Here is a 25,719-nt window from a genome sequence, read left to right as displayed (position 1 = left end):
CCCCATTCTTACATTGTTTTTAAGAGACCAATATTAAAGTAAATTTTATCTGTGGTTTAAAAAACATTTATTTACTTATTTGGGGGTTTTCTTTCTTCTTTTTTTTTGGGGGGGGAGGCTCTCACATGGCTTGTCTCACTCTGAGGCTATTCCTGGTTCTGTGGCCAGTAGTTACTATTGGTGGGTGCTTGGAGGACCACACGTGGTGTTAAGGATCAAATCAGGGTCAGCCATAGTGGCCACATGCATGGCAAGTGCCTTACCTAGTGTGCTTTCTGGACCTAACAAACATTGAGATGTTCTCAAATTGATTGTGACGGTGGTTGCCTTTATTTTTATCCTTATGGGGTGCTCCTGAGCACTACTATTCAGAAGGACTGGGGGTTCCACCAGCGATTCTGTCAACCAGGCCAGGGGTCAATGCAAGGGTCCATGGATTGCAATGTCAGGGCCTACTGGTGCCCACCCTGGGAAATGCTGGGGGCCTCCAGGGTTGCACCCTGTAGTGCTTGGGAGACCATGTGGTCCTGGGTATTGAACCTGTCTGGGGTCCACGCAAAGCGAGTGCCCTATGTCCCTCACTGTTGTTGCTTTTGTTCACAAACTTGTTCTATTTCCCACTTTATCTTAAACTTCAGAACCATTAGGATGTGCCAAAGTCTTTTTTTCAGTCTTCCCCCAAATCTGAGAGGTATTTTGACTTTGTCAAAATGCAGTCCTTGATCTTCTTAATCTCTGCAATTTTCTTCCAGTTTATTGATGCTTTTTTTTTCTTTTTGGGTCACACCTGATGATGTACAGGGGTTACTCCTGGCTCTGCACTCAGGAATTACTCCTGGCAGTGCTCAGGGGACCACATGGGATGCTGGGAATTGAACCCAGGTCGGCCGCATGCAAGGCACATGCCCTACCCGCTGTGCTATTCCTCCAGCCCCACAGTTTATTGATGCTTTTTCTCTGTCCACCCAACCTTTTTTTTGGGGGGGGGGTCACACCCAGTGATGCTCAAAGTTCTGCACTCAGGACTCCTCCTGGCAGTGCTCAGAGGACCATATAGGATGCCCGGGATGGAAGCTGGCAAGTGCCCTACCTGCTATATGAGTGCTCTGGTCCCTCTTCTGTCCCCTTTTTATTTTATTCCTTTCCAAAGTTCTGTCTCTCACCCCAGACCGGCCGAGAGCTCTGCAAGTGCTCACCTTGGCCCTCCTGAAGTTTCGTTTCCCTAGAAAGCCAAAAAGAACTTTTTTCCTCTGGATCGTTCATGCTGCTCTTCTGCTAAGCAGGAGACAATCCTCCCTCCAAGCTACTTCATTTTAAATTACCGTTTGGGATATCAGGGCCTAGAAAGTTTTGTTTTCTAAATAAAGATGCTGCACGTGAAACTCCTTCTACATGCTGATGTCTGTTCCTTCTAAGGTCCCTGCGTCAGTAAGAGGGACCGCACAACAGGGCAACATCAGTCCCACGCTCTAACTCGGGCTCAGAAGCTGTGGTCTTCTCTATTAGCATCTCCGGCTATGTTCTGACGTGAACAAGATCAAGTCCATTGTGGAGAATTTGGGTCTGGTGGGGGAGCATCTCCAAGTGTGGCCATGCTGGAGGGATAGTGGCCTGTCATTCCTTGGGCACCCAGGGAAACGGCCTTCCACTGGTCACATTTGTGAGGTCATCACTAGGAGCCCCCTTCAGGGACTCCGTGGATTCAGCTCTCTCCGGGGCCCTCACCCTCTGCCCCTGTCATTGCCATATGCCTTCTTCTCAGATAAACTAGAGGAAGCAGATCTCTTTCTTCAGGGGGATTCCTTAAAGCTGGGTCTTGGGTGGCATTCCGAGCCTGCAAAGCTCAGGGGACAATCTCCATCCCTGTCTTTGAGAGCCTGGTATGTGTGGTTCTCGTGGCTTTATCTCTTATAAGTGGCAGGTGACTAATTTCTCCCGATACGTCCATCATTCTCATTGACACGAATCACAAATGCCCATCTAGTTAGCCTGGCTTCTACCATCTTGCTAGGTTATTGGTTTCCCAGTTTTTTTTAAAAAATCTTTCTGTTTTTCATCTTTCTTTCTAACTCTTTGGGAGAACCGATGGCTTGTTCTTTGATTCCTATTCTCCTTCTAGTTGTTTAGAACCTTAAAGATGAGATATTTCTTTGCTTGGGTAATTATCATTTAACTTGAACATACAAGTTGACTATACACTTGAAAATTCTCTAAAAAAATTCTAAGTTTTAGAATTTCAGTTCTACTGCCAAACAAGGAGCTTAAAATGCTGATTATCCACAGAAATGCTGATCATTCCTCCTTGCTTTATCGCCTAGACTTTTCAGTCCACCCCAGGTCTATACACAAAACAGGTAACTGTAAATTTTTCGCACACCATTTCCAGGCTTTGAGCAAATATTTACTAAGTGTTTCTCTTGCCTTAGGAGATCCTGGAGAGAAAGAGACAGGATGGGGCTGCTTCTCAAGAGCCTAGAGCACACATTCCAGTTCTAGCCTGGCTCCGCACCCCACTCCTTCATGGAGTCTGGGCTCGAACGCTCTTGCAGTGTCTTATCAGGTGCATTTCTTCTCTCCACCCTCATTCTTGATAGACGCAGAGCAAGTGCGTTTGGAATTCTAGGCAGACCGTTCCCTCCCCCGGTTCAAACTGTGTCAAAATATTTGGTCTGTCTTTCTGAGCTAGGAGGATTTTCTTCCAATCAGTCTGGCAAGTGGCCTGAGAGATAGCACAGGGGGTAAGATCTGGTATGGGCCAACCCAGGTTCAATTCCCAGCACCACATAAGGTCCTTTGAGTCTAGCCAGGAGTGATCCCTGAGCTTAGAGCCAGGAGAAAGGCTTGAGCCCTTCTGGTGTGGACCCAAGACAAGGCAGAGAAAATAATATAATAATAGAAGTAACTAGTTCTATTAATTCCCGACTTGTGCTCCATCTCTTAAATCACCTGGGGACCACATTACTTGTAACCAAACCTGGAAATTTAAAGTATCTTACCCTTTCAAAACCGCAAAATTCTATCCTTGAAAACTGGAAGGTGAAGGAAAAAAAAGCAGAGGGCACAACAATGAAAATCATGCTACAGGAAATGATGTGTATGTCATCTAAAATAAAATATCACTACTGCAGAGAGGAAAGGAAGAAAATTTGATTTTCAGAAGTTGAAGCTTGGGGCTGCCTGGAGGAAGAGACCAACAGAGGGAGCTTTCTAGAAGCTGCTTCCCCATCTCTGGAATGTCGACCAGACCCTGGTTTCTAGAGCACTGTGGCAGGCAGGTCATTATCAGTAGAGAGAACATTGATGTTGATATAACAGTTTTTGGTTGGGCATATGATCACTACTACTAATATACTGGTTGAACATAAAAACACACCTGGGGGGCTGGAGTGATAGCATAGCGGGTGGGGCATTTGCCTTGCACGCGGCCGACCTGGGTTCAAATCCCAGCATCCCATATGGTCCCCTGAGCACTGCCAGGAGTAATTCCTGAGTGCAGAGCCAGGAGTAACCTCTGTGCATCACCAGGTGTGACCCAAAAACCAAAAAAAAAACCAAAAAAAAACCCCACACCTGGAACACTGTGATTACCTGAGATTGGAAAAGTAACTTTGGAGATAACAATTCATATGATGACATTCTTGTCAACAGACACCTGACATGTCTGTGCTGATGGTCTCAGCAAGGATGTGGGGTCCTGAATTTCTCCCCTGACTCTGTCTGACAAGGGGTCTACCAAGGACTGTTACAAATTTTCCACCTCTATGCCCAACTTTATACTGCTTTGAGGATCCAAGGATTGAGGCCCGTGAAACATGAAGGCCACCCCCTAGCCATTTCTACCGTATCTTGGGGGTCATCCCTTCATTTTTTTCCTTGCTTCCACACTTGATTAATTTACTTTTACTTTTGTTTAATACGTTAATTCCAGAGAGGATTTGAAATACACTTGCTATCTTGTAATGGCTAAAGTGGAGGAATTAAGAAGTGTGTGGGGACACACACACACACACACACACACAACACCTGCACATACATACACACAGGAAAAAAAACTGTGTGGAGAAGGTAGAAGAGATAGTTCAGGAGTTAAGGCATAAAGGCACTTGCCTTGCATGCCGCCAACACAGGTTTTATCCCTAATACCCCCTATGATGCCCTGAACTTAGCTAGGAGCAATCCGAGAGTGCAGAGCCAGGAGTAAGCCCTGCGCACCTCCACGTGTGCCCCCCAATCCAAAAATTACACACACCCACAAAAACTAAACCCCAAACAGAGAGAGAAAGAGAGAGAGAGAGAGAGAGAGAGAGAGAGAGAGAGAGAGAGAGAGAGAGAGAGAGAGAGAGAGAGAGAGAGAGAGAGAGAGAGAGAGAGAGAGAGAGAGACTAAACCTGCCACGTGGTGGGTCTAGGAGGACACAACCTTCGTCTGTCGCTGTCACCAGGGTCATCTGCTGCTTCTGCAGGGCCAGGTGCAGCCCCGGGGTCAGCCCCTCACTGCATAGTGCACCCAGTTCTCTGTACTGTGAACTTAGGGTCACCGTGCTGCATTTTGGGGCTTCTGTTTCACGATTGTGTGATAAGCACATCCAGGGCCAGATCTACTCGCTGTCTGAGATGCAGCTGGCTCTGTCTGTGAGGCTCTTTCTCTGCAGTGATGGAGTAGGGGGGAAGGCTGTGAATTTTATTTCGTGGAATAAAGATAATAACTGCATGCGCTGTTGTCCCCCATTATGCTTGGGGGAGTGGGTCCACTCTAAGACAGCCCCCAGAGGATGTTGAAAATCATGGAAATACTCAACTTAGAAAAAAACAACAACCATGCAATTACCGAGGGCCTGAACATTTATAGCTTGGGTGAAGTTTAATGTGCATATTGGGTGCAGCAGCAGATTAGTAATAGTTCACAATAAAAACGTACCGAAACACTGTAATAGAGAATAATTATAATGATCTAGCATGCTGAAAGTTATGTGAATATGGTCGCTAGCTCAAAAATATCTCCTTGTACTCAGAAAAGCAAACTGCAGATAGAGGGAGGACCGTAATAAGAAATAACTGCTCCTCAATAAATAAATAAACCGTTCTTTGAGTATTTCCCCTGATCTTTTGGGGAATGGTTTCTAAGTATTCGTTTCTACTTTCAATTCTGCTGTGGTGAAGCTGGGAGGATTTTGTGAACATACTTACTGCACGCCCCTCACCAAAACAGAATTCCTTTCTTCTAACCCCAAAACTTACTTCTTAACCTTTTTTTCTTTTTTTTTTTAAGTAAAACAAGTTATTTGGGAAACAAAAGGAGGGAAGACATAGATAATGCTCACAAGAGAACACAGGTTTCTCCAGAAGGGGAAAAAAAAAAGCCTCAAGATTTCATTTTAATCTGTATTACTTTGTAGTCCTCTATTTAGCTTTATGTAAATTCATCAGTGCTTTTGGAAACATATAACTATAGATAAGTATACATGTATATATATACACAGAGTATTTTTACAGGTATGTATTTAAAACATACCATAAATTTAGATAGCAATAAAACTAGCACAGTTTCCAAATAATACATTCCAAACTACAAAGCAAAGGGAAAAAAGATCAAGCAGTTTTCTTTTCTTTTTTCTTTTAAGTTGGGTTGAAGTCAGGCCTGGCTCAGGGGTCATTCCTGGCTGTGTGCTCAGATAGCAATCCCAGTGGGGCTTCGAGTGGGAGCTCGGGGGACCTTATGCGGTGTTGGGGATCAGCCAGGGTCAACTGCATACAAAGTAAGAGCTCTACTTGCTGTAATATCTCTCCAGCCCCTGTTTTAAGGGAGAAGGCAGATGGAATACAGAAGGGATCACTAAGAAAATGATGGCTGGAGGAACCACTTGGGATGGGAGCTGTGTGCCGAAAGTAGATCATGGACCAAACATGATGAGCTCTCAGTGTCTGTGTTGCAAGCCATAATGCCCCAAAGTAGAGAGAGAGTATGGGGAATATTGGCTGCCATGGAGGCAGGGGAAGGGTGGGAAAGGGGGGATATACCCGGTATATTGGTGGTGGGGAATGTGCACTGGTGGAGGGATGGGTGTTTGATTATTGTTTGGTTGTAACCCAAACATGAAAGCTTGTAGCTATCTCACGGTGATTCAATAAAATAAAAAAAATTTTTTTTAAAAGAAAGAAACATTTCATCTCAAGGGTTTGATGTGATCTATCGTATACCAAATTATATCCAATAGTCTTACACTATATCCAGTAGTTTGACTTTATGTCACTAGAACTCTTTAAGGCTAACTAATTCAAGCAAATCACGTACCTTTAACCGTGGGGCCCTTGGAATATGAATATCACTTACAAAAAGACCCGTTGAAGTGAGGAGAATTATGTACTCATTTGTAAAAACCATATCGATCAGTGTCAAATGCTCAGTCTCTGCAGAGAGAAATTGCACCAATGGTAACAAGAGAAAGAAAAGAGGAATTTGACAGCAAAGCAAAGCAAAGACGTTTAATGAACGTTGTTAAAGTACTGATGAAGAGGAAGGCATGGTCAAAGGAATTACCGTAACCAATATAGACGGAGTCCGTCAGATTATACCATATGGTGTCATGAATATCCCAAAATCCGGAGTAAGTGAGGCCCACGTAAATGCCTGATGGGAGTAAAAAGGAAAAGGAGATTGGATGACTCTGCTGAGAAAGCAGCTCAACTCCACGACACGGGCCTCAGGGTACAAGACGCCTGCCCCTCCCCCCAGCCCATTTCCTGCCGTGGCTTCCGCTCCCCGCTTCTGTGGACTTGTACTTTTCGCAGGGTGGGAAGTGTGGGTGACAGCATCAGAGTTTAGCCAGCCGTCTGACCTAATGATTGAGGAGGTCCTTTTTACATTGAGAGGGATGAGAAGGTTCCACACCCAATGATACCAGCAGGGCATAAGGACGGTTTTGTTCTGGATGTATGGGTACCTGTGGGAAGAGTTCTCTGGCCTGCCCTTTGAGGACTAACGGCAGGGTATGGATCATCCCTTTTCCAGACAGAGCAGGGCACTCATCCGCAGAGTTATTTATTTATTTATTTATTTATTTATTTATTTATTTATTTATTTAGTTAGTTAGTTAGGACTGGAGGGATAGCACAGCGGGTAGGGCCTTTGCCTTGCACGTGGTCGACCCCAGTTCGATTCCTCCATCCCTCTTGGAGAACCCAGCAAGCTACCAAGAGTATCCGGCCCGCACAGCAGAGCCTGGCATGCTACCCGTGGCATATTCGATATGCCAGAAACAGTAACAACTGGGGTTGGAGTGATAGCACAGCGGGTAGGGCGTTCGCCTGGCACTTGGCTGACCCGGGTTTGATTCCCAGCCTCCCATATGGTCCATGAGCACTGCCAGGGGTAATTCCTGAGTGCAGAGCCAGGAGTGACCACTGTGCATCACTGGGTATGGCCCCAAATGAGCAAAAAACAACAAACAAAAAACCAACCAAACAAACAAAAAACAGTAACAAGTCTCACAATGGAGACGTTACTGGTGCCTGCTTGAGCAAATCGATGAACAATGGGACAGTGCTACAGTGCATTTATTTATTTATTTAGTTTTATTTTAATGAACCATCGTGAGATACAGTTACAGACTTACAAATTTTCGTGGTTACATTTCAATCAAACAATGGAGCTCACTTGCTTGTCCTGGATATGGAATTCCTGGTTCTTGTCTTCTTTAAACTGCCTCTTGGGAGGATTCAGGCAAAAATGTTCTCTAGGACTTGCGCCTGACATTTCCCAACCTATAGTCTTAGGCTAAGAAAGCTCTATCATGTTCGGACTATAGTCTACTTTTAGTTGACATCTTCCAACCCGAATGGGTCCTCCCAGCATCCTCTACTTGGTGTTCGCTTCTCTATCTGAGATGCCTTTTCCCCCAGCATGTGAGGCCAGTTTCCAAGCTGTGGGGGCTAGTGAGAGGGATACTGGGATCATTGGTGGAGGAGAATGGGCACTGGTGGAGGGATGGGTAAACGATCACTGTATGAGTGAAATGCAAACACAAAAGTTCATAGGTTTGTAACTGTACATCACAGTGATTCTCTAATAAAAAAATTTAAAAAATAAAAAAAAATAAAAAAGCTCTATCAGCGCCTGATCCCTGATCCCTCAGGTGAGAGCCAGTGGGACCGGATCTTTGCTCAGCCAAGCAAAGGAAGAGCTTTCCTCCCAGACAGTATCCAGCAAAGCACAAAGATGTTCCTAATTCAGGACTACAACCTTAGTCAACAACAACAGACCCGGAAGGAACTGAAAACTGTTAACTCCAAGAGAGAAGAAACTGATGCTTTAGTGATGTCGACTACTGGGGCTTTGAAAACTAAGAAAAACAACTGAGGTGTCTCCCGGAGAACCTGCCAAAAGACACCGGCAAAAATATTGCAAATACGAGAAGCCCTGTCACCTTGTCTCACCTGTCCTGGGAACTCTGAGGCATTTGTGTGTCTTCTGTGTGGAATGTTAACTTAGCTAACAGGTACATCGGGGGGCACTGGGGAGCGTGAAGACAGTGGAGAGTCTAAAGCATATGCTCTATATCCAAAAGGGGAATGCATGGCCCTCCCCACCAGGAAAAGGGGTTTTAACTCCCAGTTCTTTCTTCAGTAGAGGAAGATGCAGAAGAAGGTGGTCTTATCCTCTCCCTTTCGTGGCACTGTTCTGGCACTGTGGGCTTGGTAGACAGTGTCCTAAAGGGGGATGATGAGAAGCAACCCCCAGGATGTCACAAGACCAGAGTCCCCACTAATGAGGACTATTTAGTGAGGCAGGGGACTTCCTTTCTCCTCCCCAAACACAGGAGAACACAGGAGTCTGGTTTCAAAGCAGAGGCCTGCGCCGGAAGTGGGGGTTTCGGAATGGTCAGCCTGAAGATGGCAGCACAGGCAAGAGACTGAGCTGGGTCTCGAGCCGAAGGAGCGCCACTGTGACTGCCAGGCTGAGCAGACGGTGTCCGAGAAGACAGAGAAGGAGGCGAGATGGCAACGCCAAGGCGGGCGAGGGGATAGTATTTTGAGGAAAGATGGGCCGACTGTGTTAAATACTGCTGGGGAGGAAAGTGCCGTGAGGATTAAGAACTGGCAAGATAGTGGGCTAGGGAGACAGCTCAGTGGCTGGCTACAGGCTTTGTGTGGATTAAATCCTGTGAGGTCTGAGCCCACAGTGTCTCTCTCTCTCTCTCTCTCTCTCTCTTTCTATATCTATCTATCTATCTATCTATCTATCTATCTATCTATCTATCTATCTATCTATCTATCTATCTATCTATCTATCTATGTCCCTGTGTGTCTCTCTCTCACACACACATACCTCTCTTCTCTCTCACACCTCTCTCTCACACACACATACACCTTTCTCACACACACACAGACACCTCTCTCTCACACAACTCTCTGTCTTTCACACACACACACACCCCTCTCTCTCACACACACATACCTCTCTTCTCTCTCACACCTCTCTCTCACACACACATACACCTTTCTCACACACACAGACACCTCTCTCACACACAACTCTCTGTCTTTCACACACACACACACACACACACACACACCCCTCTCTCTCACACACAGACACCTCTCTCTCACACAACTCTCTGTCTTTTACACACACACACACCTCTCTCACACACACATACACCTCTCTCTCACACACCTCTCTCTCTTTCACACACACACTTCTCACACACATACACCTCTCATTCTCTCACACACACCTCTTTCTATCTCTCTCACACACATATACCTCTCATTCTCTCACACCTCTCTCTTTCTCTCTTTTTTTCTCTCTCCCTTTCTCTGTCTCTCACACATACCATCACCACCCCCACCATCACCACCACCTATGCACACATGTGAATACTGACACTGATGATTATGGCTGAGCTTGGGAAGAACTGTTTCCACAAAGCTGGAACAGGGTTCTCGACGTCTGTTTTGGAGTGAAGATTAAAAAGGTGGGTGAAAAATGTGGCACCACCTACCATAAATTCTTTGCATTCATTCTGCAGTGTAAAGAAACAAATGGGGGAGTGAGAGCATGATGGGGGGCTACAAGGGGCAGGTGACATGAGCGAGGACGGAGGCCAGCCCAAGCTCATCACGAGGAGTGTGTGTGACAGCAAGGACATCCTGCTGGCCTGGGGCCTGAGGATGTGGGAGAGAAAGTGGGCCCTTGCCAGAAAAACCCAGAGAGGGATGTTCAGAGGGCTGCTGGGAAAGAAACCAGGGGTGAAGAACACAGGGGGTGAAGACGCGTGGAGAGCTGCAGAGATGTCGCTCTCAGCGGCCAGGCCTGCGAGGGTCAACAGGATCAGGGTGCAGACCTGTGGGTGCAGCCGGATGGGTGTCCTGGGGAGCCCCCGGATTTTCCACAGGAGGCATTCGCTAAAGGCAATGAGAGCGACAAGTTAGAAAGGGCAGTGGAGAGGCGTGGTGTGGCAAGTGGTGTGAGGAGGTCACTTGGCAGAGCGGGAAAATAAACATTCCAGGGTCGAGAGAGGGTTCCGGGTACTGCTGAGTACCCGGAGGACTTGAGATCTGCTATCTCCAATGTACAGTATGGCTCGTCAGTGGAACAATTTTAGACTGAGACTAGTGTGCATTTTTTCTCCCTCTCTTAGCAAGAGTTTGCCCTTCTGGGTTAGGAGTTCAAGTGGCTTTTTCTTTTTTTTTTTTAATGTTTATTTGTTTTGGGTCCACACCCAGCTGTGCTCAGGGCTTACTCCTGGCTCTGCACCCAAGGATCACTCCTGGCAGGCTTGGGAACCCTCTGGAGTGCGAGGGATAGAAGCCGGGGTTGGCGGTGTGCGAGGCAAGCGCCTAGACTGCTGTACTGTCTCTCTAGCCCTCGTGTGGAGGTGATATTTAACTAGCAGTGAGGGAGAGACAAAGGGGTTATGGGAGAAGTTGTAAATATGGGCTATGCAAATTGTCGGGAGAAATCATCTGCCTTCTCCCGAGGGTGGCCTGCTTCTACGGGATATGTCAACTGGGGTATGTGGGGCAATTGGATACCTGGACCATCAGCTTCATGGGTGACGGATTCAGCAGAGGACAGACTTGGGCCTTGCTGGGAGCTGCTGGTTTAAGTGACGGTAGCTCAATACAACTGGATTTCTGTGGGGCAGCTGAGGGGAAGAGTAGGTTTCTGCTGCTGGTTCAGCAGTAGAGCCTGAGGATTTGAGAATGTCCTTCTTCCCAGGGACTGATCGTTAAGAATAAGGTGTCCTCCTTGCTGTGGTCCACAGAGCGAAGGCAGGTACTGGTATGTGGAGTTTACAGAGAGAGGAAGGATCTGACCCTGACATCCACAGAACCAAACCAGAAAAGGGAGGTGGTTTCCTCTGGGTGATAGAGGAAAGAGACAGGTTCTGAGGATAGAGAGATGCTACAGCAGGGAAGAAGCTTGCCTAGCACTTGGCTGTCAGGGTTTGATCCCTGGCACTACATATGGTCTCCCAAGACCCTGTATAAGTGATCCCTGGACACAGTTGGCTATGGTATACACACACACACACACACACACAAACACACACACTGGGAGAGGGAATTCAACTAAATTTATTGAACAAAGTCAAAGGCATTACTGAAACATGGTAACACTGTCCATTAGGAATTCAAATAAATTTGGGGTCTTTTTGTCCATTTATTACACAATACATACCATTTTCATCTAAAATTTATAGTGTCATGGTAGGACAAGTTTTTGCTCTTATTTTGTGATGCTGGGGATTGAACCTGGGGCCTCACAGAGAAAGCAGTGTAAAATGCATACTCACAAGTGGATGATATAATGATAAAAGATGATAAAATGATATAATGAAGAGTCCATTCTCAGATTTTTATTGTTTTGTCTTGGACCACACCTGCAGGACTAGGAGGACCCTCATATGGTGCTGGGAATCAAACCTTGCTTAGTCACGTGCAAGGTAAGTCACTCTATCCACTGTGCTGTCTCTTTTGCCCTAAGACTTAGAAGGTGTTAGGAAAAACTTTTTACCACTCCACCGACACATTGCCCTTCACTGCCAGTTAAATAAACATCTGTTAGGCAATTTAAACCACAACCTTCAGCATTCAATGATTCTCTGAACTTACCACTGTAGTTCGTGTTCAAAATGAAACCAACCAGTGCTACATCATTAGCACACGGGGACTTCGCCACCTTGAGTCCTTTTACGAAGGGGTACATTTCAGTGATTTCTTCTAGTGTCAGTACAACCCCAATACGACTCTGAAGAATGGGCTCTGTGGAAATCAAAGTTCGGTATTCACAAAGTTAGGTTGTGATGCTCTTGAAAATAGAACATTTCTGGATTTTTATTTTCTTTTTGGGTCACACTTGGCAATGCACAGACGTCATTCCTGGCTCTTCACTCAGGAATTACTCCTGGCGGTGCTCAGGGGACCATATGGGATGCTGGGAATAGAACCCGGGTTGGTCGCGTGCAAGGCAAACGCTCTACCCGCTGTGCTATCGCTCCAGCCCCAGAATATTTCTGTTTGCCATTCAAGGAACCCTGTCTGGGAACTATTCCACAATTCGCAATACACGGGTGCACTACCTCTCCTTCTTGGTCAGTTAAAACTTTTCAACTCTGACTTTCTAGAGTCAGTGGAATAGGGTTGATTTCATTGACTTCCTCCAAGTTTGTACAATATCACACTGCAGAGGGCTTGAGGAATGAATGACAGACCCTGTTTGGGCCATCTTGGGAAAAACATCAAGGGCCCAGGAGATCTATCCTGGGAAATGAAATAAGTGGACCATAGAATTTGCACATCAGTAAGCTAGAGAGGCCCCTTTGCTTCAAGAGAACACAATTACTTTTTTTTTTCTTTTTGGGTCACACCCAGCGATACACAGGGGTTACTCCTGGCTCTGCACTCTGGAATTACTCCTGGTGGTGCTTGGGGGACCGTATGAGATGCCGGGGGTTGAACCCGGATCGGCCACATGCAAGGCAAATGCCCTACCTGCTGTACTATCACTCCAGCCCCCTAAACACAATTACTTTTGACTCTCTTTTCCAATCCCATAGAAGCTATAGTTAGGGCTACAGAAAGGTCTTTTACTCTAGAGGCTCAGCGGAGAGAAGGGAACTGGCCAGAGTATTTGAGGATTTCTAGAAGGTGCAGAGGAGCTGTAGGGATAGGAGCAGGGAAGAACAGTCAGAGTGGGCCACCTTCAACCTCCAACCCAGCCATCTAATCTTGGCTGGGAATTAGAGAGAGTTACATTTTAATGCTGAAGAAAAAAGTTTGTGTTTGTTTTTCTTCTTAAAAAAAAATAAATGAGGAAAGAGTACATAAAAGTTAGCCAGTACATAAAAGTGACAGAGGACGGCTGTCTGGATTTCAAAAATAGTCAAAGAACTTTAAGGACAGACATCTAATCTTTCTTATTTTTTTTGCGCTGTTTACATTTCTACAATGCCAATCTCCATGTTCCCAAACTTTTTGGATAAAATCTATGGCGATGCATGACAAGTTGTTCACTTTATTCGCCGTATAAAGAAAGAGCTAAATTTTCATCGGGGTTGACCCAGGAAAGCCCAGGATAGGGTGAAAAAAAAAAAAGAGGCAGTTTATAATTCAACAAATGCAGCAATAAGTCACGCTGAGAGGTAAAGAAATGTGGGTGGGACCGCTGCCTTCCAGAGACTTCCTTGCCTGTGTCTTTTGGCTGGGGGGGGGTGGTGGAGCTCCACTGTGGGACATGACGGCATAACCCTAAAATTCCTCTTTGCAAACACTCCTTCAAGACAGACACCACCTCTTACATAGTTTCAGAATGAGGGAGCCGTGGGAAGTCCTGTCTGCCACTGAGAAGCTCAGGAGGAGATGGCGGCAAGGAAGGGGTGGGGTGAAGACAACGTTAAGAGCAGTTTCGGAGCCAGAGTGATAGGACAGCGGTTACGGCGTTTGCCTCGCAATGCGGCTGATCCGGGTTCGGTCCCTGGCACCCCGTATGGCCCCAGAGCCCAGGCGGGAGTGAGGTGTGATGAGGTTGAGATCTGAGGTCGGGTAAACCATACAGATGGAATTTGGTCTTGACTGACTGTAAAGGTGGGAGCTATGAATAACTTTGTAAATTACAGTACCTCAATACAAAAAATATATATATATATTTTTGGGTCACACCCAGCGATGCTCAGGGGTTACTCCTGGCCTTGCACTCAGGAATTACTCCTGGTGGTGCTTGGGGGACCATATGGGATGCCGGGGATTGAACCCGGGTCAGCCATGTGCAAGGCAAATGCCCTACCCGCTGTGCTATCGTTCCGGCCCCTACAAAAAATATTTTGAAAAAAAAAAGAGAGCAGTTTCAGTGCAGCATTCTGAAGGGGGGTGGTTGGGGGAGAGGGGGTTGGAGATAAGGATTCCAAAACGTTTCTTTGGAGATGAGAATTAGACCAAGATTTAGACTTCCTCTTGCCACTGTTTCTGCTTCATGTTTTCCAGCAGTTCAGTCAATGCTATCCTTTGAGCGCACAAGTCAAAAATCTCAGACTCAAGACCTCTGTTGCAAACTACAACACCCCAAAGGAGAGAGAACAAAAGGGAATGCCCTGGCGCAGAAGCGGGGTCGGGGGTGGGGGGTGGGGTGGGGGTGGTGGGAGGGATGCTGGGAACACTGGTGGAGGAGAATGGGCACCGGTACAGGGATGGATCAACGATCACTGTATGACTGAAATGCAAACATGAAAGTTCGTAAGTTTGAAACTGTACCTCACCGTGATTCACTAATAATTTTTTTTTTTAATCTCAGATTGACCCCCTCAAGCCCCTCTCTGCCCCTCTTGTCTGTCCCCACCAGCAGGCCCTCAGCGCTCCTTTCAAGATGTGTCCCGGAAGTTTATTTCTTACAGTCTCCGCTGCTAACGGACTATGCATGAGTGAGTGAGGACATCAGCGCCTTCCCTTGTTCCATTCTTGCTGTCCTTCCCCCAGAATATCTTGTCTACGCAGCAGCCCAAGAGAGCGTTTGGAAGTGTTGATCCCCCTTTAACCACATGCTAGTGCTCTCTTATCGAAGGGCTTAGTGGCCCCTGGGTGAAATACAACAATCTCCACACTCTTTCCTCTAAGTAGACTTTTTTGCTTTGTTTTGTTTTTTGGTCACACCCGGCGATGCTCAGGGGTCGTTCCTGGCTCTGCACTCAGGAATTTCCCCTGGTGGTGCTCAGGAGACCATATGGGATGCTGGGAATCAAACCCTGGTTGGCCTTGCACAAGGCAAACGCCCTACCCGCTGTGCTATTGCTCCAGCCCCCTAAGTATACTTTTTGGTAGCATTTTCAGTGTTGTTTTTTTACAACAAACAATACAAAATATATTATTTCCGTTCTGCTTTGGGGCAGGGATTGGAGTTCAGGATGGAAGCATCCGAAATATGGTGGTAGAGGGTGTAATGGTGGTGGGATTGGTGTTTGAATATTAAATGTAATCGAATATTGTGAGCTACTTTATATAAAAAAAATGTTGAACCCAGTGGATGTCTCTCCCGCTTTATACTGTGACAGATAATAACCAGCATCTCCAGGCATGTTACCCATGGCCCCGCTCTCCTGCCCCTGATGCTGCCTGTGTTTTGGGAGCACGGGTGTTCTTCTAGTCCTTCACACAGATCAAGATCTCATTCTTGGAGCTGCGTGCAGTCTTTAAGATCTGCTAATTTGGGACTGGGAGGGAGAGTGGATAGGGCTGACTGAAGGATCCCCAAAGCCTTGCGGTTGCCTGAGCACCAACAGGAGGGGTTCCCAAGCAGAGACAGGAGCAGCCCTTGAGAACCACCAAGGGTGGCATCTCCCTGCACAAAAAGGTCCACGAATTTGTGAAGTCACTGCCACACTACCTCTGCAATACTCTAAATAGCTGCATGTTAAAATTTTAATATAGGATGCAATATTTGGGGTATACCTCAATCTATAATGCTTTAGATTTCAGATTTAAAAATGCACTGTAGCACTGTCCTCCCATTGTACATCGATTTGCTAGAGTGGGCACCAGTAACGTCTCCATTGTGACACTTGTTGTTCCTGTTTTTGGCATATAGAATACGCCACGGGGAGCTTGCCAGGCTCTGCCATGCAGGCGAGATACTCTCGGTAGCTTGCCGGGCTCTCCAAGAGGGACGGAGGAATCGAACCCAGGTAAGCTGCATGCAAGGCAAATGTCCTACCCGCTGTGCTATCGCTCTAATCCAGATTTAAAAATCACTTGTATCATTTGTCATCCTGTTGATCTTCGATTTGCTTGAGCGGGTGCCAGTAACGTCTCCATTCGTCCCTGTCACATGCTAGTGTAGCCCAATGGTATCTGCTTGCTCCAGGAACAGGAAAAGCCTCAAACCGTTCATTCATGGTTTTGATGAAGAAGTCTGACCATCTCGTTGGTGGGCGGCTACCGAGAGTACTGAGAGTACCCCGCCCGCACGGCAGAGCCTGGCAGGCCACCCGTGGCATATTCTGTAAAAAAACTAAAGCTCGCAGAGGGGCGAGTGCACTCGCGGGCTCTCCGGGCAGCTCTGTCTCACCACCCACGTTCGGTGCTCTGGAACCGCAGTGTGTGGACTGGATCGGGACGGCCGTTGACCAAGGACCAGCGAGGGAAGAACGAGGACCAAGCTGGTTGCTGATTAGTTACCGTTTATTCAATCTTCCATCTTTCTCATCTCCCGCACTCCCAGCTCCAGCCTCTCTCTGGATCAACTGCTGCCTCTTTCTCTCTCTCCCTCCTTCTCTCTCCCACCTTGCCTTCTAGGCTACACCCAGCCAGGTAGCAAAATCAACATAAGAAAGTCCTTCCTGAGGGCAGAGCATTCCAAAGCCCTTCCTCACTCTTAAGGTTTTTTTTTCTTTTCCTTAGTCCAGGAACTTATTAACATCTTAATACTAGTTATTTTTGTATGGACATAGCAAGGGATACATTGAGGCTTGCAAGGCAGCTCTCCTGGCAACATCTTGCCACAGACTCAGACCACAGCACTCAGGCCAGATTAATCATTCCTCACCCTAGCAGGGTCCGAATCTAGTTATCACTGTTTGGATCATGACAGCATTTGTCCATGATCAAGCGCTTAACTTATAGTTAAGCATTAGGCACTTTGGCCAGGCCCATCTCGATGCCAGGGTAGCACACAACTCACCGCTTGCCCTGGGTCCTTTTCGTCCCACCTAGGGACCCTGCTTTGGGGGTGCTAGGAAGTAAGGGCAGCTGAGGCTTAGGTCAAGAGAACAGATGCCCTGGAGGAAAATATCATGTAGAGTCAAATGACTCCCAGGTTACAAAAGCATGACATTTGTTAAGTCTTCCTGTGTCCATACAAAAGGGACTTGCTATGAATAGAGTATGCAAAGGACTCAAGGAGAAGAGAAAAACATTATTTACAAGTCAACAGAACACTAAGAAAGAGAAAAACATTATTTACAAGTCAACAGAACACTAAGAAAGAAGCTACAAATAAACAAAGAGGAATAGGAGCACTGTAATGGGAGTAACCCAATAAACCTAAACTACCTGAGGCTATGTTATCCTACAATATTCAATATGCCAAAAACAGTAACAATGGGCCTCATTTGCCTGACACCAAAAGAGCCCCCAATACGGCAGATTTAAAAATAGTTGAAATAATTCTATATTTCTAGTTTTGTGGGCTGGAGCGATAGCACAGCGGTTGGGCATTTGCCTTTCACGTGGCTGACGAGAGTTTGATTCCTCCGCCCCTCTCGGAGAGCCGGGCAAGCTACCGAGAGTATGGAGCCCGCACGGCAGAGCCTGGCAAGCTCCCCGTGCGTATTGGATATGCCAAAAACAGTAACAATAAGCCTCTCAATGAGAGACATTACTGGTGCCCGCTCGAACAAATCGATGAGCAAAGGGATGACAATGACTTCTAGTTCTGTACTTTAAAACAGCACAGGAGGGACTAGAGAGGTAGCAAAGGGGTTCAAGCATGTGCCTAGCATGTGGCTAACCCCAATTTGATCTAGGGACCGTTTGAAATACCATAAGGTCCCTAAGCGGGAAGGGCTGTGGCTTGAGAGCCGCCCTGGCTCAGACACCCCAGCGTTACTGAGATGGCCTGTCTGCTCCCTGGCACTGCAGGGCTTGGGCAGGCCTGCGTGGCCACAGATGTCTGCCATGGCCCCAGGGCCCTCTGAGCAGTACTCGGGAGAAACCCCTCTCGGCCCTTCCTCCCCCCATAGCACGGATGCCACAGTATCAGAACCCAGGTATGGCCCTACCACACACACACACACACACACACACACACACACACACACACACACACACACACACACACACACACCCTTTTTATTTTTTTTATCACACCCAGCAGTGCTCAGGGGTTACTCCTGGTTTCTGCACTCATGAATTACTCCCAGCTTGGGGGACCATATGGGATGCAGAGGATTGAACTCGGGTCAGCCACGAGCAAGGCAAACGCCCTGCCCGCTGGACTATTGCTCTGGCCCAAACCCCAACTTTGGACATTAAAAAAAAAAAAACATAAATAAAGCAAATGCTCCTCCCTCCACAGTCCCCCCCTCAGTCGCTCACCTCAGGAACTTTCATCAGGTAACAGCTCTGTGTTTTTCTAGTCTGTGTTTTCTCTAGAGGAATCGGAAGAGCTATGCTAGGAGTATCATGTTTCACTCAAATGAGAGAAGGAATCAGGAGTTCCGACCTCCGTCGACAGTCAAGAATCAGGGACGCTGTCTCGTTTGCCAAGGCGTCGAAAATCAGATCGAAAATCGCACGTAATGCGATGCAGAGACTGACCGCTGGACTAGAGCTGTTATGACTGGATTCCACGGGATGTCAAAAGACCGCGTGGCCGCCCACCAACAAGATGGTCAGACTTCCTCGTCAAAACCCTGAATGAGGGGCTGGAGCGATAGCACAGCGTGTAGGGTGTTTGCCTTGCACGCAGCCAACCCGGGTTCGATTCCCAGCATCCCATATGGTCCCCTGAGCACCACCAGGAGTAATTCCTGAGTGCATGAGCCAGGAGTGACCCCTGTGCATCACTGGGAGTGACCCAAAAAAGAAAAAAAATCCTGAATAAACGGTCTGAGGCTCTTCCTGTTCCTGGAGCGAGCAGATACCACTGGGCTACACTAGCACGTGACAGGGATGAGTGAAGATGTTACTGGCGCCCGCTCGAGCAAATCGAAGATCAGCGGGATGACAAGTGATACAAGTGATACAAGTAATGTTCTGTACCTAACCCATATAGCATTGCTTCGTGTGCTTTCTGAATTCTGGAAAAATGTTCTCCTAATCTCTTCTGAAGCTTGATTACCCAGTGTTTCTGGTTCTGTTCTTGATGGTACGTATGAGGCCATTCTCATTATTTTACAATATTTGCCCATTTATCCATCATTTTTCCTCCTGATAGGTGTTTATGTTATTCTCAGATTTTTAAAACATTACAAATGATGATGCCCGACACAGTGTGGGTCTGGGCTGTGGCTCGGGTGCATATGTAAGGCCCTGGGTTTGATCCCTAACACAAACAGACCTCCTGTCCCCCGCCCCAAGCACTGCCAAACTATTCCCTCCAACAAGGGAAAAGTTCAATGGATTTGTTTCTGACTCTTGGAACATATACCAGGCCCTCTTAAAAATTTTTTTTGGGTTGTTTTAGTTTTGGGGTCACACTCAGGGCTTACTCCTGATTCTGTGCTCGGAGATCACACCTGGCAGTGCTCAGGGGACCATATCTGGTGTCAGGGATTGAAGTTGGGTCAGCTACAGGCAAGGCAAGCCCCTCCTTATCCACTGTTCTATCTGGTTGGCCTCTAGGTCAGGCTTTCTGAAATCTTTTCCACTTGAAGCCCCCTTTCCCCCAAGAAATGCAACACAGGTGAGTGCTTCCAGAAACATCTGATTTATGTGATTGATTTATTTGGTGGTGGTGAGTGCACGCCTGGCTGTGGTCAGCGATCACTCCTGGCAGTGCTCGGAGGACCATATGTGCTGCTAGGGATCGAACCCGTGTTGGCTGCATGCAAGGCAAACACCCTGCCCACAGTACTCTCTTTCCAATACGTGTGGTTGATTTTGAATTAATTTTTAAATCTGTTCTCCGAGCCACACCTGGTGGTGCTTGGGGCAATTCCTGAGTAGGTGCTCAGGGATCCACTCCCGGCACTGCCCAGGCTCCCAAATGCAAAAAAAAAAAAAAAAAAAAAAAAACCCACTCTAATCCCTGACCACTGAATTAATATTTGGCCATGAATATTCAGAAAACTACTGCTGCCAAATGTTTCATCTCCCCCACATTGTTATTTCCAGATGGGGTCATGACCCCCAGTTTAAGTAGCTGGGCACTAGAGTAATTCTTGGTCCACTGCACATCTTCCTCTGGGAAGATTCTGTGTATGTTTGTGCGGGGGGAGGGGAGGCTGGGCCACACCGGAAGGTGCTTAGGGCTTACTCTTGACTCTGAACTCTGCACTCAGGGATCAGTCCAGGTGCTTCTTGGGGGACCATATGTGGGGCTGGAAATTAAACTGGGTTGACCATGAGCAAAGCAAGTACCCTGCCCCTGGTACTATCTCTCTGTCCCCTGGGAAGATTTTTTAAAGTACAATGCCTGGGCCCCTAGTAGAGATTGTATTTTAATATTTATCAAGTGATGAAGTCATCACTCTTCTCCTTAATAGTGTCCAGGTAGTTCTATCCATGCGATGTAAAATTTAAATCTTACTCTTCTCTGCCATATGCATAGAAGTCCATCAAAGTGGGAGAACAAGGAGAAAAGTAAGAAAAGGAAAGGTTAGAAAAGTGAGGAGATCGCAGAATGTCTCCAGACTGAGAACTAAGTCGAGGCCCCATGCCCGCCCAGGAGGGGAAAGGTATTTCTCTCTCTCTCTCTCTCTCTCTCTCTCTCTCGCCTCTTCCTTGCCGGGGGTGAAGGGCATGGTGACCGCCATATTATGACGACCACAGATGGGGTTTACAAGCTTGCAATGATCCAATATCTGGAAGAAATCTCCCTGGACTTAGTTGCTAAAGTACAGAAATCCAAAACCGTGCGGCCGACCTCATATCTCTTCACAACAGGTCTGACTAGTGGGGTACTCCTAACAATAATAGTGAGGTTTGTGCTGAAATATTGAATGTAACGATAGTAAATAGAAAGTAAAGTGAAATTTATCAGTTACATGGCGGGGGGGGGGGTTCGGTGGGGGGCAGGATGGGAGTTGTGCTGTTTTTCTTTTTTTTTTTTTTGGTGGTGGGATATGGGCACTGGTGAAGGGATGGTTGTTTCAACATTGTATAACTGAGACTTAAGCCTGAAAGCATTGTAATTTTCCGCATGGTGATTTAATAAAATAAAATTATTAAAAAAAAGAAAAGTGAGGAGAAAGACAAGATCTAATTAGGGAATTGAAAGAAAAAAATTAAACAACCATGTTCTGTCAGATGCAAAAGAGTGGACCTCAGGTCAGAGAACTGACAAAGTATAGCGGAGTTAGTTTTATCACGTAGTCTTCCTAACCTTAGAACTAGCAAGTTCTCATGAAAAAGCACAATGGTTCTTTTTTTTGGGGGGAGGGGCACATCCGGCAATGCACAGGGGTTACTCCTGGCTCTGCACTCAGGAATTACTCCTGGCGGTGCTCGGGGGAACATGTGAGATGCTGGGGATTGAACCCGGGTCGGCTGCATGCAAGGCAAATACCCGACCCGTTGTGCTATCGCTCCAGCCCCTAGCTCTTAATTAAGTTCTTAACTAAGACTGGGAAAGGATCTTTGTAGGTGGTTCTCATAAGGAAGATAAAGCAATGATGGGTGTTTCCATCATTTCTTTATCAAAGATACAAAAATCTGATTTTCTCAAGCTCTGCTTACTGGTGATACTCCACAGGGCTGCAGGAAAAGGAGCATTTCCATGGTTCCCTGATGCCTCTGCAGACTTCAGAACAATCACCCACATGTCTACTTCATTTCTTCTCTGTCTCATCATACCCTAAATCCTACAAAGGTCACTGTTATCTCATTGTTCATGGCTTTGTATTTAACTTGCATCTGTTGGACTTTACCTCGAACTATGTCCAGTAGTGTTCCTTCCGTAGTATAAATATCTAATCCATGTTGTAGACTGATCCTCACTGACCATTCTTCTACAGCAGCAACATCTGTTGGGAAAAATAGACACATCATTGGCTACAGTTGTATGTCTTGTGAAATTTAAAGCTATATGAATAGGCTCAGTAATAATTGCTTACATCCTCTATCATTAAGTAATTTATATATAATGCGTCCCAAGTTTTTTCAATAAACACTTAAATGACAAAATAAGGAAAGTAATGAAAAAGTGCTCTTACCAGCACAGCAATGAATCCCGATGCAACATAAGTCAATAATAACAATATCTTAGATCACAATTCTCTGAGAATTGTGGTGGTTTGGTATAAAGCAAATCTTGACTTTTTTTTTTTTTTTTTGCTTTTTGGGTCATACCTGGCAATGCACAGGGGTTACTCCTGGCTCTGCACTCAGGAATCACCCCTGGCAGTGCTCAGAGGATCATAAAGGATGCTGGGATTTGAACCCGGGTCGGCCGCGTGCAAGGCAAACGCTCTACCCGCTGTACTATTGCTCCAGCCCCAAATCTTGACATTTTATGTGAAGTGGTAGTTTTATTTGGAAGCAGACCAGGATTAATTAAAATATAGAGTGGAAGTTCGAGGACCAACACTAAAACATTTCAAAGTCTAAATAAGCCAGGGGTAGAGATAAAATGGAAGCATAAAATATAGGGCAAGACAAAAAAAAAAAAGAAACAACAGAAAGAAAACTACATGATGGTAAACTTAAGTACAACCATATCAACAATCACATTAAATGAAAAAAGTCCATCAATACCCATGAAAAAACAGTTCCTATACCAGGTGCAAGAATCAAGGCTGTCACTTTAAACACTTTCAAGGGATAGATGGATTGAAAACAGAAGATGAACGGGCCCTGGACCAACGTTGGAGCTGATGCTGGAACCAGAGATGCTCATGAAGACAGACAGTGCTTGGTTCCAGCATCTCGGTCACCAAGGGCCTCTTTGTAGCACCCTCAAGGACGAGGCTCTTTGGGGCTGCTGAGGCCGATCAAATGCTCTTTATACAATATGAAGTTACTGCTCTCCAGTAGGCCGTTCTGGGCTGAGAAACGGTGGTGAGGCTGCATGTGTGTCCACTAAAGGGGCACCGGGTGTAGCTGGTTAACACGAGGAGTTGGACAGAGAACCGGACTGGCCTCTGACAGGGCTGGCTCACAGTTGGGTGTAGCTGCGTAACCTTCTCCAACTCTCAAGTGATGGAAGTTGGAGCCCTGAGGATCCACAGGTCTTAGAGAACTTTCCTACAAGCTCTGATCAAAGTGACAGAGAAGTGCGATGGTGTGGTTGCTGTTAAAAGGTGACAGAGTTGGGGCTGGAGCGATAGCACAGCGGGGAGGGCGTTTGCCTTGCACGCGGCCGACCTGGGTTCAATTCCCAGCATCCCATATGGTCCCCCGAGCACTGCCAGGGGTGTTTCCTGAGTGCAGAGCCAGGAGAGACCCCGGTGCATCTCCGAGTGTGACTCAAAAAGCAAAAACAAAAACCAAAAAACAGTGACAGAGTAAGAAGCAGAGTCTAGGTTTATACATTTACACGACTCTCCAGCATTTTCTCGATTGGTTTTTATTCCAGCTGTAGTTTCTTTCCACAGGTTTTTTTTTATTGAAGTGGTTGCTCTTTTTTTCTTTCTGGTTTGGGGTTTTGAACTACACTCCAGCAGTGCTCAGGAGCTGCTCCAGACTCTCGACTCAGGAATCACTCTTGGGCTTGGGGACCACATTGGACGAAAGGTTAATATCCTCCCTGCTGTACTCTCTCTCTCTGGCCACTGTTGCTTTTGTTTTTGGGCCGTATTCAACAGCACTTGGGGGGGGGTCCCTTCTGGTGGTTTCTAGAGGGACATTCAGGGTTGGGAATTGAATGAATACAGGACCCCCACATGTGAAGCATGAATTTCAGTCTTTTGAGCTATCCCCCCCCACGCCCGGTCCTTCTGCACTCTTCTTGACTCTCAGACAAATCTGTTGAATGTTGATCAAAATGCTGCTCAGGATACAAACCAGAGTTAGCTGTGTACCACACAAGTGCCTAAACCCCATACTTATCTCTCTGAGCCCCCACCAAAGAAATATTTAAGAAATATGCATTGGTGAATCCTATGAAAAACATTAAATAAAAAGATTCTACCAATTCTACAAAAACTCTTCCACAATATAAGAGGGAGGGCTGGAGCGATAGTACAGCGGGTAGGGCATTTGCCTTGCATGCGGCCGACCCGGATTCTAATCCCAGCATTCCATGCATTCCATATGGTCCCCTGAGCACCGCCAGGGGTAATTCCTGAGTGAAGAGCCAGGAGTAACCCCTGTGCATTGCCGGGTGTGACCCAAAAACCAAAAAAACATATATATATATATATATATATATATATGAGGGAACTCTTTCCAATTATTTATTTGCTTTATTTCTCTTCAGCAATGAGCTACATGTCAATACTATTTTTCTTTATAAAGTCTGAATACTCTATAGAGATTATAAATCCATAGAGAACATATAATGTCTGTTTCCCTTCCACCGGGTTCACCCACTACTCAGGATTTCAAAATCCACAAAATACAAATTAGCAAAGGTGTGAAACATTGGCCAGCTACCACCGGCACCTCCTGCCAGTTTAACCAGGGGCCCCTTGCTAAGAAGCGTACGTAAAAAAACGTTTCTTCCTAAAAATGAGGGCTACTGTGTTTTGATTTTTAAATCCTGAAGTCACCCACTTGGAAAGCAGACCCAGAAACTCTAATATTAGAACGAAGTTGAAATATCACTGCATACGTAAGTCATTCTTGCACTGGGGCATTGTCCATCCTTGGCTCTCATAATTGGTAGAGTTAACAGAGACTTCAAGGCAAGGTAACAGTTCTGATCACATTTCTTTCTGCCCCTGTCAAGTGATCTATACATCTCTTCAGTGGCAATAAGTACTACTTCATCCCCTTTGCAAATCCTGGACGTCACCTCACCCATGCAACAGAATCCCCCAAGGGAGAGATTTGGAAGCAGAACCAGAAAAACGAGCTTGCTCTTTTCTCATAAACACAACCCAACAAAGACAGCATATGCCTCAGTTTTCTTGTCTTGTTTTGTTTTCTTTTGGGCCACACCTGGCAAAGCTCAGGACATACTTTTGTCTCTGCACTCAGGGATTACTCCTGGTGGTGCTTGGGGGGCCGTATGGGATTCCAGGGATTGAATCTGGATTGGCCATGTGCGAGGCAAGCATCCTACCCACTGTGCCATCTCTCCAGTTTGAGCACTCATCTTAGAATACCAACTTCTCCTCCTTGTTTTGAGTTTAAAATTATTCTCAAAAATCTAGCTCAAGATCTTCCCACCTTCAACAGAGAAGAGGCCAGGCAGTCTGGTGAGCAACGCGGCCGGAGAAATGCTCCGGACCCGAATCCGGGCCAACAACACCAGGGATCCAGACGGAGGAGGTACAGCTGGCACACCTCCTCCGGATGGGGCCCTGGCGACACTGAGCAGCAACTAACACGGCTCCAGGTTGCGGGACTGGAACACATCCGAGCCGCGTGACCTTTTCTAAAAACTGAAAACATACAATCTTTTAAT

The 25,719-nt window shown here is 46.4% G+C and overlaps 1 protein-coding gene across 1 annotated transcript in view; it reads right to left on the bottom strand.

Moving 5' to 3' along the window:
- The window catches only part of CATSPERB (cation channel sperm associated auxiliary subunit beta), a 123,171-nt gene that overhangs the window by 76,915 nt on the left and 20,537 nt on the right, over positions 1-25,719 (bottom strand). Inside the window, 5 exon segments of the mRNA XM_055130310.1 lie at positions 2,975-3,029; positions 6,292-6,407; positions 6,538-6,627; positions 12,117-12,266; positions 22,079-22,174. Of these exon segments, the coding sequence (XP_054986285.1) occupies positions 2,975-3,029; positions 6,292-6,407; positions 6,538-6,627; positions 12,117-12,266; positions 22,079-22,174 (507 nt within the window).

This window comes from Sorex araneus, chromosome 3 (genome assembly GCF_027595985.1).
Source record: "Sorex araneus isolate mSorAra2 chromosome 3, mSorAra2.pri, whole genome shotgun sequence".
Taxonomy (NCBI): Eukaryota; Metazoa; Chordata; class Mammalia; order Eulipotyphla; family Soricidae; genus Sorex; species Sorex araneus.
This window is presented reverse-complemented; position numbering and strand designations above follow the sequence as displayed.